This window comes from Tachysurus vachellii, chromosome 26 (genome assembly GCF_030014155.1).
Source record: "Tachysurus vachellii isolate PV-2020 chromosome 26, HZAU_Pvac_v1, whole genome shotgun sequence".
Lineage (NCBI taxonomy): Eukaryota > Metazoa > Chordata > Actinopteri > Siluriformes > Bagridae > Tachysurus > Tachysurus vachellii.
In genome coordinates, this window is record NC_083485.1 from 10,810,793 (window position 1) to 10,826,240 (window position 15,448).

General features: G+C 38.5%; 1 protein-coding gene across 2 annotated transcripts in view; it reads right to left on the reverse strand.

Moving 5' to 3' along the window:
* The window catches only part of LOC132840648 (E3 ubiquitin-protein ligase RNF43), a 95,072-nt gene extending 80,879 nt beyond the window's left edge, over positions 1-14,193 (reverse strand). For both annotated transcript variants that reach the window (XM_060862466.1, XM_060862465.1), the window contains exon 1: positions 12,769-14,193. In XM_060862466.1, the coding sequence (XP_060718449.1) occupies positions 12,769-12,978 (210 nt within the window). In that variant the 5' untranslated portion in view covers positions 12,979-14,193. The remainder of the gene's footprint in view (positions 1-12,768) is intronic.
* Positions 14,194-15,448: the final 1,255 nt, after the last annotated feature.

Sequence of the window (15,448 nt, forward strand, 5' to 3'; positions counted from 1 at the left end):
ACTAGCCTCCTGGTACAATGACCACACATGAACCTTAAAACAGTCAACTAGGGACTTACAGTAAATGGCTTAAAACTAAATAATCAGTATTTCAATTAGCATGAAAGAAAAGCCTTCTGAGCTACAAAAAAAATCTTAGTGCTGCTAGATCTAGATCTAATTGAAGATAACAAAAATTAATAATGAATTGTTAATACAATGGAGTAAAACCATAGTAGAACAGCGCACACCATCAATATGCAGCAGCAATGACTTCATGAATTATTTCAGTAGAAAAATTAAGAACATCAGGGAGAAAATTCAGATTTCTAATTTAAAACCAAACAATTCAATAGATAATGCAGTAGATAATAATATTACTGTTTCTGATCAGCACTTAGACTGTTTTACACTCCTTTGAGTGACAGATTTTATTTCTTCTTTAAAATGATCAACCTACATATTGGATCAATTACCTACATGTTTCTTTTAACAGATATTACCAGTAGCTACTGAGCCCCTTTAAAAAATAATAAATTCTTCCCTTAGCACTGGCAATGTGCCTAAATCATTTAAACTAGCGGTTATCAAACTCCTGATTTAAAACCCCGACCTCAAACCCCTGCCAGCTGTCTAACTATAGGCCAATGTCAAACCTCCCCTTTATCTCAAATATCCTAGAACAGGTTGTAGCATCACAATTATGCTCGTACCTGCATAGGAATGACTTACATAAAATGTATCAGTCAGGATTTAGGCCTCATCATAGCACAGAGACAACGCTGGTTAAAGTAGTAAATGACCTGTTATTGCCCTCTGACCAGGGTTGTGTCTCCTTGCTGGTGTTATTTGATCTTTTGACATCACTGACCATGCTATTCTACTTGATAGGCCAGAAAATGGTGTTGGTGTTAAGGAATTAAGTTAAGACAGCTCTTTCCTGGCTCAGGTTTTATCAGGTTTGATCGTTATCAGTTTGTAGATTTAAATGGTGACTTCTCTAAACATACTAAGGTTGTCCGGTGTTCCACAAGGTTCTGTTTTAGGCCCACTGCTTTTCTCCTTATATATGCTACCCCTTGGTTCTATTATTCGTAAACATAGTAATAGCTTTAACTGTTACAGTAATGACACACAACTATATTTTTCAGCTAAGTAAGCTTTCAGATTCCAGAGTGACTCTGGATAGTTTTCATGATTCATTACCTGCAGCGGTAAAAGTCCTTGGTGTGATTATTGACTCCGGTCCTTCATTTAAAGCTCATGTAGATAATATCAGTTGGGTAGCCTTTTTTTTTTTAAATCTCAGAATTATTAAATAGATAAGAAATATGAAAATATGAAATATTTAGTAATATATATGTAGTACCTCAAGTAGTAAAACTACAGCAAGGGGCAGAATTTATACTTACAGAGCCCTACAGTTATGGAACAGCCTTTCGATTAGTGTTCGGGACTCAAACACAGTCTCAGTGTTTAAGTCCAGGCTGAAAACACATTTGTTTAGTCTAGCTTATCTAGAAGGTTCATAGGGGGCATAGAGTGTTTGAGATGTTTGAATGCTGTTCCCTTAACACTTCTACAATTACACTCAACTACAAACTGTTGTAGAAAAAGGACAATATTTACATTTACATTATTTCCTGTCTAGTGTCACCCAAATGAGGATGGTTCTCTTCTGAGTCTGGTTCCTCTGGTTTCTTTCTTATATCACCTCAGGCAGGTTTTCCTTGCCGCGTCCCCTCAGGTTTACTCATAATAAATGTTAGAGATAAATGATGATTTAATTTTAAACATTAAAAGTTTTATTCTATGTTTCTATACTTCTGTAAAGCTGCTTGTTGAAAAGCGCTATACAAATAAATTGAATAGAACAGAATTGAATCGTAATGACCCGGGTTTCAGATGAGGGTGAAATGAGGTTAGGATGGAAATTTATGCAACTTAGCATTACTCACTGAATGAAAAGTATTTGTTTGAGCTTACAAGTCAGGAAACCAACCATAAACACAGTCCAAAGACACATACTGTAGGCAAATAAGCCAACACTCATGATGAACATCCACACTGAAGGAACTACAGCAAAAACACAATCTTTAAATCTCGACTTCAGATCATCCTTTATGTGATATGTAAGGAAGTAAATATTTACTGATTTAATAATCCTTTACAAATCCCTGACACTGGAGACTCCTTATATAAATATTAAATAAACATCTCCATAGAGAAAAGTTCACCCTATCTATGATTTCACATTTCTCTTTAATTATTCCGCTTCGATGATGTAAATTATCTGCTTTAAATGTCCCTTTGAATGAATTATTACTCTCAAAAATATAACATTTTATACTTATAAAGCAATAGTTCGGACTGTTATCAGAGGCAGAAAATGTATAGATTTCAAGAAATTAACTGATTTTATTGTTGCATTAAACGCTTTATTACACAAATTATTGTTGTTGTTATTATTATTATTATTATTATTATTATTGGCAGCAGAAATTCTGAAATAATGTATGAGGTGTAATTTGCAATTTTTACATTTCATCCACTTTGGAACCCAAATTGTCATTTGACAGTTATCTTACCTTATCTTATATATTCAATTATTCGAGGTTGTATGAAACACAATTATGAATTGTTCAGCAATTACCATGAAAAGAAATGAAAGAACAGGTTTAAAGCCCGATTAGCCATTAATCACTCTGAGACTTGTGACAAAATGACAAAATGTTGTGAAGTCTTAAATATTTTACAGTTGAAAAAAATGCTGTGAAGTGATGTTTTTTATCGCATGTTTTTTTGTGGTTGTCACAAAAGTCCTGTTTAATCTGGGTATATAAAGGCATGTTTCTGCTGTCAAAGTTGCCAGATCTATGTGATTAAAATAATCCCAGTTGATAACTAGCATTAAAAGATGTGTTACTGTGAATTCTGTGGGAATAGGACATACTTGGCAACACCGCCTGTACACCTAGTTTTGCCCAAATTGTAGGACATCATCAGGAACATGTAAACAGCACATCGCATGTCTCAATCTTTCCTGAGATTCTCCCTTAAATGCAGATGTTTGATGATGAGTGGACTTTTAACAATGTTTTTCCATGTTGTAAAACAGCTGCAAACACAGCTGAAACACAGCTGAAAGCTTGCTGGGACAGTGCTTACATGTATGAAAATGTTTGCATTATCATAAAATGGCTAACATCATGGATTCCTTTAGTGAATCATGTGACAGAGGAAATCATGAGACGGAGGAATCACAAGACAGCAGACAGACGTCCTTGTGGACGAGCAAAGCATTCGTGTTTAGCAAAAATGCGAGTGTTTTTAAGTTTCGTTGTAGTTTCACTTGTGGAAACAAAATTTAAAAAATGTATAGTTGTTAGTAATATCACATTAATGGAGTCCAGTCATCTTCAGAAAATCCAGAGTTTGAACCTTGAAGATAACAACAGTCATCTGTGGCTTGGAGGCATGAGAGCACATTTACCTGCCCCTAGCCAATCATGGATGCGGAATAGAGCAGTCAGCGCTTTCTTCTAGGTTGGTTTCATGGCCCCGTGAAGCAGCATAAGTAGCAGATGGAGTTCATGACAGTTGGAAGAAGCACATACAGTATAAGCCTTCAGCCTCCTGGAGAACAGGATAGTGGGTGGCAATTGGCAGGAAACCAAACATTGGCAAGAAAATGGGTGAAAAAAAATCCAAACAAATATCTAACGCTCTTAATATCCTAATAAAAGACCCACATAAATCACTCCAAACAACCACATCAGCGAGGACACACCCTTTAGCTGGCGGCTCATCTTTATTTTGGTTGTCATATGGAATAGAGACCTACAGCCGCTCTGTTTTACTCTGTGGTGTCTGAAGGGGACGTGTGATTTATGATTCATGGATCTGTCCTGGTGTTAATAACTATATGTTCAAAAATGACGTAATCACGGCTGATGCGCGCTAAGGCTTTTTAACTTTGTGATAACAGAGATCATTTGCTCTGACATGTTCGAGATAATAGATTTTGAATGGGGGAAAAACATTTTTGGAAAATGTGTCTTGTTTATAGTGTAATACCACCCAAATACACTTGGAACTTTTTATATGAAAATCTTTCACAATTCAGTTCAACAATTCAATTCAGAATTTCAGCAAATATGACTACTGTACATTATTTTGGACTAAAAGGCTAAACATAACTAGCATAACGTCGCTGTCGGGCGGAAACCTCGTATGTCTAAATTTTGTCAATTTCATATTTTTTCACATATCGATGCTATTGGTCAGTCCCCACGTGGGTCTGTTATTTTTACAAGTTATTAACCTAAAGTCTTGAAAATAGCTTGAGCGCAAATCTCATAACTCCATTGGACACTTGTGTCTGAGAAACCTCGTAACTCCACCTCTTCTTCACTCAGCGGGAGAGATTTGCGGCATATTTCTCCTCAAGAAGAGTCGCAACGAATCAACACGTCTTCTGAGGTAAAAGTCTTCAAAACACTGGGCTCAAAGAAAAAAAATCTTGACCCCCGCTAGTTCTGGTGCTCGTCTGAGGACAGGAATTTAGCACAAGACAATCCACTGCAACGCGGACTAAACCCTGTGCACTGCAGATAAGGTACGGCGTTTTTTTAATTTCCTGGAAAATAACGGTTTTGGAGATACGAGGATTCCGCCTGACAGCGACGATAAGCAATATTTGTGAATTTTTGTATTCTCTTTTTGTTAAGGTGAAAAAGGCATTTGGTTAAGATTAGAGGTAAGCATTAGGACTGGGACAGTAAAAGTGGATCATCCGGGTACTTGAAGTGCATTTTGTGTTGTAATTTTTTTTTACACTTTCTTACACTATATAGTGTAGTGTAGTGTAGTGTAAGTACAGTATGTGATTTGGGAAACAGGGATGTGGTGGTTCAAGTTAGGAGAAATTCCAGACCACACTATATTTTCAGGTATGGTTTATACATTTTTGTCACTTTTTTTTATTTCTAAATAAACACCTAAATAACACCAAAACTGGTGTCACTGTGTTCAGAATGACTTCAGCAGCCAAGACTTTAACAAAATGCTTCTTGAACCATGGACATTACTCATACAGAGACCTATAAATATTCCATTCTTATTTAGCTTTCTTGTTGTGTCATGCATTTCACTGTCCCAATTTACTTTTTATGTGAAGCCAAACACTTTGACGCCTCTGCCCTCCACTTCCTCGCTCTGGGCAGGAACATGTAATTCCCCTATAATGCCAGACAGCTTTTAAGTGGAGTTAACTGTGATTATTCATATCGAATACCTAACAGTACACGCATTCAGTTTCTTAGAATAATGGGATTGGTATTTCAAAAAAAAAAACAAAAAAAAAAAAACAAGAACCCACACACACGCGCATGCACACACACAAACACACTCACACTCACACACAAAAGAAATCAATCATGTGCTAATAGGCTTTCACAACTAAACTAGCATTTACATGTGTGGTGTTTATTAAGGGAGGAGTATGAAATTAACTTTTGGTATATCATGTGCTGTGAATAACCAGATTGGGACGAGAGTTTGAGGATCTAGCTCAGTGATGTCATTTAGCTGTAAAGAAATATGAAGTAGTAAATATACAGTAACAGCAGCGGCTCTTGAAGACGTTATGGGTGTTTCTCAGATTGCAGGTATAAGTTAATTCACTTATAATGGGTCTCGATAGAAACAGCAAATTCACATGGATTAATAATAATAACAATAATAATGGGTTGTTAATTAACAAATATAAAATGTACGATCACTGATACAGTGACTTTTTCTGTGTGTAGACTTTTGTGCTTTTATTGATTATTTTCCTATAACAACTGATTATTAGCGACAGTTTTAATCTGTTTTAATGTGACCTAAATGAATTGGTCAGCATAACTGTTAGTGGTTTTGAGTTAGTAGCTACTGTAAGTTCAAGTTACTGCATTGATTACTGCACCTTAATTTAGCTAAAACTAGCAAAGGTTTGCTACTAACTAGCATGCCAGATTCATGACAAAGTGATAATTGTGAAGCTTTAGTCTTTCAAACATACATTTAAACAACTCTATAAAACTCTTTATATTTCATTTGTATTTTTCGAAATTCCTCCAAATAACAGCAGAATCTAGGAACCGGGAAAAGTTTTTTTTTTTTAATTTTATATATATATATATGTTATGCTAAATGTAAACAAATAAATAAAAGGTTGATTCATTTTGTCCAAAGATGAACAGAAAAGGATAGAATCTTTTCATGAACACAACACATGTTTTAGTTGCTAGTGTGACATTTAGACATAATACCATATGCTGTTAGCTGGCTTAGAAAATAATAAAGCAACATGCCTGCACTGATTCTGTTTGGTGGTTTGGTTTCTGGATTGTTTTCTGGATTAAATGACGTTATTGGGACTCTCTATTGGGGATTCTCAAAAGGAATCGTCCCACTGATCCGCTGGCTAGCTCTGATTATTATTAGATCCAATGCCAAGCCCATGCTAATGACTAGTCAGTGCTTGTTGTGGGAAGACAAGTTATCATTTAGTGCCTGTTTGTTCTGAGGTCTGAGCTTTAGTCCACCTGGGCAGGGTGACGCTGATAGGCAGGTAACAGATGGCCAGCTTCTCGTTGTCCTTATGAGAACAGGTGTGGATCTGCCCTATGAGCTTAGCTATACAACTTATTGTTCGTTCACCATTATTTCAGTATTAGCCTTTGCTGTTTGATAGTACACAAAGCTTCAATGTGAATCATTTCACCAAATCAGATCTGACAAATCATTCATATGATTTATAGCATGCTGAAACAATCTCAGAAATCCTAGATGAGCTTCTGTGGCTGTTTTGATGAACCACGACATTCACATGATCCTACAAATGTGATCATTTTGGTCTAAATAATGAAGGCCAATATTTAACCGATGGCAAAACATCCTAAACCAAAAGGGTTCAGGAAACGGTTTAATAAATTGAAAGGCATGTTGAAATCCAAATACGTGGCACTATACTGTAATTTGCAGTTTTAAAAACAAGCAGTGTGGCAAAATTGAACAAGAGATGGAAAGCAGGACAAACCACTAGAGTGTGGTTTGGGTGGGAATATTCACGCTAACTAGTCTAAATGACACATTAGAGCTGGGAGATGCATGCTTCTACTATACAGAGTTGAGGGGAACCTGGAGTCCACCCCAGGGGATTCAGGGCACAAGGTGGGGGACAGCGTGGATCACAGGGCACTATCATACACTATCTCACACTGTACAGACAACTTTGAGAAAACCCTGAAGCACAGGGAGAACATATACATTATGTGCACACAGGACGATGGGAATTGAACCCTGTGTGCAAGATATAACAGAAATATCAACTCGCATTATGAAACATATGAAGGGATGTTACTGAGTCATGATTAGAGAGTGTTACGTACTGTACAGTAGCTACCTACATCTGACTTTTTCAAAATACCGATTAACAAGCATTTCTGTCTGTTACCATCTAATTACATTGCTAGCTCTGCAGAACCTCCTCAGTCTGGAAGTTTACCTACACTTTGGCTGGTAAACACACAAAACATGGCACTGCTGACCAGAACTAAGCAAAACAACATGTGTTTACAGACTGTCATACTCAAAGCAATGTATTTCCTCACTCTCATTTTCTCTTTCAATAACAATGTGATAAATACTGACAGTAAAATAAAAATATGTTTAATATATACCCAAATGAATGACTTTAATTTGAAAAATGGATTTTGACCTAATCGTAATCTGAAATCTGATTAACTATCCCTGCAATATCTCTAAATATCTACATTTTCATATTTTCTTTTATTAGACACATATGAGCACAGACAAACATGAAGGCCAGCAATAATGCTTTTCCCATACCAAAGTACTAACAGTCCTCACCAGGGACTACAGGTCCGACAGGAAGGAACCTGACATCAACAAGTATGTGTGTGTGTGTGTGTGTGTGTTAGAGAGAGAGAGAGAGAGAGAGAGAGATTTGGCTTATATGAAGATGTGCATGAAGTGCTTGCTGAGTCTAGACGCAGATCCAGTATTTTGTTTAGCTGCTTTTCAAGTGTACAGAATCATGTTGTGAGCATGCTGTTGTGTATATCACTGAGTGACATGGTTCATGGAAGTCTACTTGGAGGTCGTTTTCCTAAAACCTACAGCAGGACGTGTTGCATAACATCTCCAAAGGCAGATGAGGTATCTCTCCGTCTCACTAATGACTAAACAAGAGACAAGAGGCTACCTTAAAAGCTTTGCCATGTTTCCCCTGTCTATTCTGCAACACACGACAGTTTCCGTCACTCAAAAGCAAATAGCTTTCGCATACTCGTTCCTGTGATGCTGGTCCCTTGGTGTGTGTAACCATGCCCAAAATCCCAAGACGAGCACACAGGACGGAAGAAGGACAGATGCAGGAATCTGCAGTATGCGGCTCGTCCGTTTAAGGTATTCAACCGGGTTGGAAGCTGGATAGACAGCTCTTTCGCTCTCTCTCTCTCTCCCTCTCTCAGACCTATGGGTAATGCCAATGAGAGCGACTGTTGTTGTTTTAAAAATAATGCAATGATGATTTAAAATAGATGGGGTAACTTGTGGAGCTAATTATTACCCGATAACCTGTGTTATAAAAATCGAATTCAGTCCATGCTTCAGTTGTACAAATATCCAAATGTATCACTATGAGGGGTCCAAGCACCAGATGTGACACAAATAACACTTGAAATGCATTTTTAATTAAAGATTATTGTATATGTTGGTGTGTTTGATAACAGTAAAGCCTTTAAAATGAAAACCTCTGCAGGCCCTGAGCGACAGGGAGGGGCAGATAGGCTGTTAGGCCTGTTATCAGTTTCCAAGGGGGGAAATACAGACAGGAAGCTCATCTGAATCAAGGGAGGGGAGCACTATCGGAAGTGTCGAGTAAACACTGCTCTCCTTTTTAATCATCCAGACTCACGGTTCTTAACTTGAGATGCTTTCATCTCGCCTTTGCCCTGACGCATCCAATATCTCAACCTCCCCCGAGTGGAGAGACAGCGGTATGTCGTCCAGAGAGAGAGAGAGAGAGAAAGAGAGGGAAACTATAATCAGACAATCAAACTAAACTTTGGGCAGCCACAGTGTTGAAAGGGATGGCTGAGATTTAAAAGTGCAAATTAAAGTATCTGAGAATTGTTCTACTGTTTTTAACAATGCTAAGCTGAATAAAAACTGCTTCTAGATTAGTCCACATAAGCACACCTAATTATCCCCATGACAAAAGAATGGATGACCTCTGTCTCCTACAAAAAAAAAGATCCCCAATAGTAAAAGAAGGGTTAAAAATAATTATCTAAAAGAAACTTTCACGAGAACGTGAGCCTTTTTTGAATGACTTGGCTTCTTTTAATTGGGCCAAGAGTGGGATTAACTTCAAAAGGTGCGGTGGGCAAAACCTCAAATTTGCCCTCTTATCATCCCCCTTTCACCGCCCATGCTTAACCAACAGCTGCCTTTTCCCTCAAGTTCAAAGCTGTCCCAGAATGCAATGCGATGGCCCTGCTTCACTATAGTGGGACGGATGTGAAGCCTGCCAAGGCATCTGGCCTTTTCAAGGTATGGGCGCAGGACCAAAGAGCCCAAGATACTGATATTGGACGAGGAGAGGGGGCACGGTGAGAGCCATAATCCCTCTGCAAAGCACTTGGCAGAGCGGCTGATATCTCGAAAATGACCTTAACGTAGTGCATGGAAGGAATGACTGGAGCATGAGTTATGGCATAAAGAAGTTATTGTTGACTCTACAATACTCAGGCTCATGTTGCCAGTACATCTACATCATGGATGCCTGAACGTTGAGGTTTTAATAACCACATTTTATTTTTTGTTTATCTGGTTGTTGTTGTTGTTGTTGTGGTACTTCCTTTGTAGTTTTGCTCTTGTGATCCTCTCAGTAGCCAAAACTTGTGAACAAAAGGATTATCAAAGAAATCATTGAAATATTTACTTTGATTCAGCAATCTAAATATGTTCATTGAGCCCTTGGAAGAAATTCCACAGCAGGAACAAAAAGCTCAAATTGTGTCTTTTTAAATAATAACCCAATCTTCTCTCTCTCGTTCGCTCTCGCTCTCTATCGCTCACCCTCGCCCGCTCTTTCATTCCTCTCTTCTTCTGAGTTTGGAATCCACACTTTCTAGAAATTTTTGCTTGTTTCTACAAGCTATGAGCACAAAATAATTGCTTTTGTTACAGCTGGCGGGTTCAATCTGACAGGATTTGCAATTAAGCCTAGTCCAAGAGTACTACGTTGTTTTTTTTGTATGTTTTCCTCCAAATTTCTGAAAAGTTGGCACTACAATAAACAAATTGTTGTATCTACACCGGGTAAAGGTTGTGCAAAGAGCACAACAGGATGGTATAATAAAAAGGGCACCAGGATATTGGGATATCATACAGTATAGTGTCTCGCATCAATGTTATCATTAATTAAAAATATCTGCTGATCATTTCTCTCTCACTCACTGTGACTTGTGATTTCCACCACTTAAACAAACAAACCAAAAAAAGATGATAATAATCATAGCTAATCTTCTCAGACCACTGGTGGGTCTCCGGTCTCCACTTTGAGAACCACTAGATTATACACTCTTACAGATAAAGTTTACTAAATGGTTGTTTCTAAGGGTCCTTGTTTTATAAAAGACCATAAACATCAATGGGATGTTTCCTTTGCACAAAAGGTTATTTGTAGTGGAAAAGGGTTCTTTAGACTTTTGGCACTAAAAAAAAAAAAAACAGTTACTGTAAAGTTCTTTAAGGAGCCAAAAATGGTTCTACTATGGCATCACTACAAAAACCCCATTTTGGTTCTTTCTGGCACTTTTATTTTTAAGACTTTAGATGATCAGTAAGTACAGCAGTTACTAATAAAAGCTCAGCCTGGATTGATGCATGGAAACTTTAAAATGAACAAAAAGGAGAATCATACTGAAGGGATAGCTTTATTTTTTACTTGTAAGCCGAGCATGTTTTTTTTTCCTTTTTTCAATTTTCACAATAATAAAAGAAAACAGCACCTCACTATTAATAGGCTGTTTTCACAAAGCAAAGTACACAATACTGTAAACGATATAATTCCATTCAATACCAGAAGCTGTCCAGAGCTGCACCACCCCCAACTAAATGAAACGCTTCCATTATCATCGTGTCCAATCTTTTTTTTTTCCCCTCCCTCATTCACACTATTATCCACTGGCTAAATGGCGGGGAATCTGTGTCCCTGAGAGACGAACTGAAGCCTAGAATAACATCTTAAGGGTGATCGTGATGGAATCGCGCTTAAGCAGATCAAAGCTGGACTTAGATGTGTAATTACTGGTGGTTATGAAAACTGGCTGTCATCTTCTGCTACGGATGAGCATGTAGAATTCAGAGTAGCCTGAGGACAGTAAGGCAGCAGACACACCTAAAAAACTGAACAAGTGAGCAAGAAAAACAGAGATAAAAAAAAAAGCGCATGTGTGAGAGAGAGAAAGACACACAAAGACCCTGATGCTCAGAGAAATTGATTTTTGTTCTGCATGATATCATAAAATATGATCATGTTCAAAACAGACGTCTAATTAAGTCACGTTGCTAGATTGAAAAACATTATAATGCCACGACTTGACAAATATATCGCACAATGTATTGTTGTAGAAAACCTGCAGAGCTACGGTGGCCATGTGGAAGAGTAGGAATGATGTATTCCTTTCTTCTCCCTGCCTCCATCCCCTCGAGGGAAGCAACATAAAGCCGGAGCGCCCCTGCAACACGGACCTGTTGCGACAGGCCGGCGCAGCAACAAAGAGAACCTCGAACAGTACAACACACTCTTTGTGTAGTGAGAGTATCTTACTTACGAGTGAGTTATACTTACACACATTCCCATTTATTCACAGGACAAAAGTTTTGCTTAATAAATAGCAGCAGGTTTGCCACAGGTAAAGATTTTGTGTACCTAGGAAGCAAAAAGACTGCAGCCTACTACTACGCTTCTAAAAAAAAGAAAAAAAGAAATTAAATAAAAATAATAAAATGGGGTAAATGATTAGTTACTGCATCTGGATTTCAAATTTTCTATTCATTTTGATAGCCCAGATATTCTTTTACAGTGTGAGAAGCGGTGGGAAAGTCTAGCCTAAGAGGAAAGGCCCAAGCATTTAAAAGTCTACAAATCTCTCACCTCCATGAAAACCTGGATGGAGCAGCTGGCACACAGAGATAAAGACACAGCTTCACACTAGAGCTCTTGTCAACATTTATAAGATTATAAAAATTCCTGTTGTAATTCATATGTCATCAGTTCTTTGGTTTGATGGATTCAACACCTCTGTCATTCTCATGGTTAACAAGGAAATTGACATAATTAGAAGAGCTGGCCCAAGACTGAAAGGCGTGTAGAGGATGATTGTGGTTTGGGATATGGCACCTTGTTCACCTGCTCCGTGAGATTCTGCCAAAACATAGAGCATCGAACGTGGCTTAGACAGCAATCTTGTCCAAACAATATCACTCTGAGTGATGTTGCAGAACATTTCAGGCAGGCTGATGCCTGTGACTGACTGCTCTGATTTCCCACAATGAGAGCTGCAACATCAGCGTGAAGTCATTTTTTTAACACATCACAAGCACCAAGGTTAAGGGAACGTTCAGAATTACAGAAGAGATATGACGCATGACATAATTAATTAAATGCTTGAAAGAAAACTTGAATGCCTTCATTTCTTCTCCACCTACCTGCATGAGTTTACCCTCAGCGAATCCGCTGCTGCTTCCAGCAAACACCCCTTCCAGGGTGAAGGGAATGGCTTTGGGGTTGAGCAGCGTGACCTTGATGAGGGCGCGGGTCGCTGCCACCTCCAGGCCCGCATGGCCCAGCGCCACCTGCAGGGTGGCCGTGAAGAGCCACGGCCAGAGCCCGGCCAGGCGCTGTGCGGCGAGCCTCATTGGCCCAGCTGCAGCTTCGGGGCCCAGGCAGGCATAATGCACTGTTCACAACCACTGGTAAGCTGAGAAAATTTCCAGGGTCCGTCTGGGTGTGTCAACACAGCCGAACTTGAGATGCAACTCTATTTCCTTGAACTTCTGAAGGATTTCAATTATCACAAGAAGTCTGTGTCGGATTGGAGACATGTGCATGGAAAAGGCAAATCTTTAAATAATGACAGCTCTCACAACATCTCAGGAAAATCAGGTATCATAGATAATAGAAAGTAGATAAAATATGACCGCTTATGCTGGAACAAAAATACTAATTAAATGGCCAGTAATTAATGTTGGCTATCCTGTGTCAGTTGCAGAGTAAGAATAAGACTGCACAGGTCCTGACTGGACGCAGGACTCATAACGTGTGCATCAAATGTGTGCAACTTTTCCAGACACACGAATTCCCTTTATGCTTCTGCTCAGTTCAAGGAAAGCAGACACAAGATTTCAGGCGACCAGAAACGTTTGTATCTCTCCGTCCTAATCGTGCACTCATAGATCTCCATCAGATGGTGTTACATTTCGGCGGTTATGCATTTCCTCAGAAATCAACAGGTGGCCTGATCATAACTCGGTTATCCGAAGCCGACAAATCTCCAAAGCTGCGTCATGCAAACGGACGCAGAACGTGAACCTGAACGCGTGACTTCCCTTCTGGCTTTACGCGCTCCGTTACAGCGCCGGTTCCGAACCACTGAAATATAATATTCGGACACTGTGTGTCAGATTTTTCCTCGTTGACGAAACGAAGGTTTAGTCCTGGTGGGGGTGTAAAAAACTAATTAATAAATGTGACTGAATCGCTGTCCGTAATCAGGTGCGATTTCTTTCAAGTCGATCCGGGCAGTCGGTCCTCCAAAAGTTCTCCCGGACGTCATGTTAAACCTCTCCAAGAAAAAAGAGAATAAAGAAAGAAAATAAAATCCCCAGGTTCGAAGTTGTGCTCACAAATCCGAGATCCTTTTACAAGCCGTGTGTCGCAGAGGAAAGTCTCTGTAAACACGAGGTCGGAAAGTTGCTCATTGGTAAAGCGCGTGTAAGGCGCGTGGACAGGGCTGCGGCGTGCGTGAAAAGAAGTTTAAAATGTGTGTAGAAACAAGCCCGAGTCTCCCTACCTGGGGATGTCATGGAGCAAGTCTACCTGTTACTCACTGACTGTGTCTGCGTGGTGTGTGTGCGCGGGCGCGCATGTGTGTGTGTGTGAGACAGAGAGAGAGTGAGGGTGGAGCAGAAGCCATACACCACCACAGCACTCACAGACGCGCGACGCCCTTTAGCGGTCAAACTGAGATACAGTCGAGTTTTGATTAATATTACCAAAGGATAATAAATTGGGTTAATCTGATCATTCCAAATCTAACCATATAACCAGCTAGAAATGAAAGAATACTGCCGGGTATCATATATATGTACAGTATGTATGAGAACATTATATGTAAATATAGACAGACAAATCAAGCATGATGTTTATTTATACATATAAATCATAAATGATAAGATTGGTTATAAATTGGTTATAGATTTGTTATACATATAAATCATAAATGATAAGACGGTTCCCAAATCGGGAAATGCTGTAACTGGAAAATAACACATAACAGCATGTGGCATTTATGCTTTATTACTTACAAGATTAATTGTTAGCTTTGGATCAGAGTTATAAAATGATCACACCAGTCCAAATTTCATTTGATGTTTAGATATTATACAGAAATATATAATCTCTCTCTAATTCAACTTCTGTAGCTTTTGTACAAAATATAACATCTGGAGATCATGTCATGTTATTTCTTATTCTGCAAGTACAAAGAGGTGTTAAGCCCATATAAATGCTCTGGACCCAGCAAGGAGCTGCGTAAAAAGACTGGCACAAGTCGAGTTCCAAAACAAATAGTTATAGTTCGATGGGATGAACACCTATAGTGACATACTAATTAAATGAAGTTTGATAATTTGATAGCTGACAAAAATCAGATACAGAGGTGTGCCAACATGTGCCAACCTGGCACAGGAGAGTGTGCCACTATATAAACCTCTCTCTAATATCACTAATACACAATAGATGAATCAAACTTGACACAGTTAATGGTGAGATGGTATAAAATAGATTTCTAAAGTTTTAAGTCATTCACTGCATACATTCAAAGAGATTAGAATATTTTGTCAGGTAAAAGTTTTATTTTATATACTGCAGTAATCTCACATGTGCTACCTTTATTTTGGTACCAGAATTATTCAAATACACCTTGTAATTTTTGAGATATACTCATTTAAAAATAGCATGTCCTTTTCAAAAAACAGGCAGAAAAATAGGCCTAGGGAGGAAGGGGTTAAAATATTTCTTGTCGAAGTACCACAAAATTTATAATTAAATCTAAAAAGAATGATCAATACATACTATGTTTTTCTTAAATAGTTATTCTTAAATATC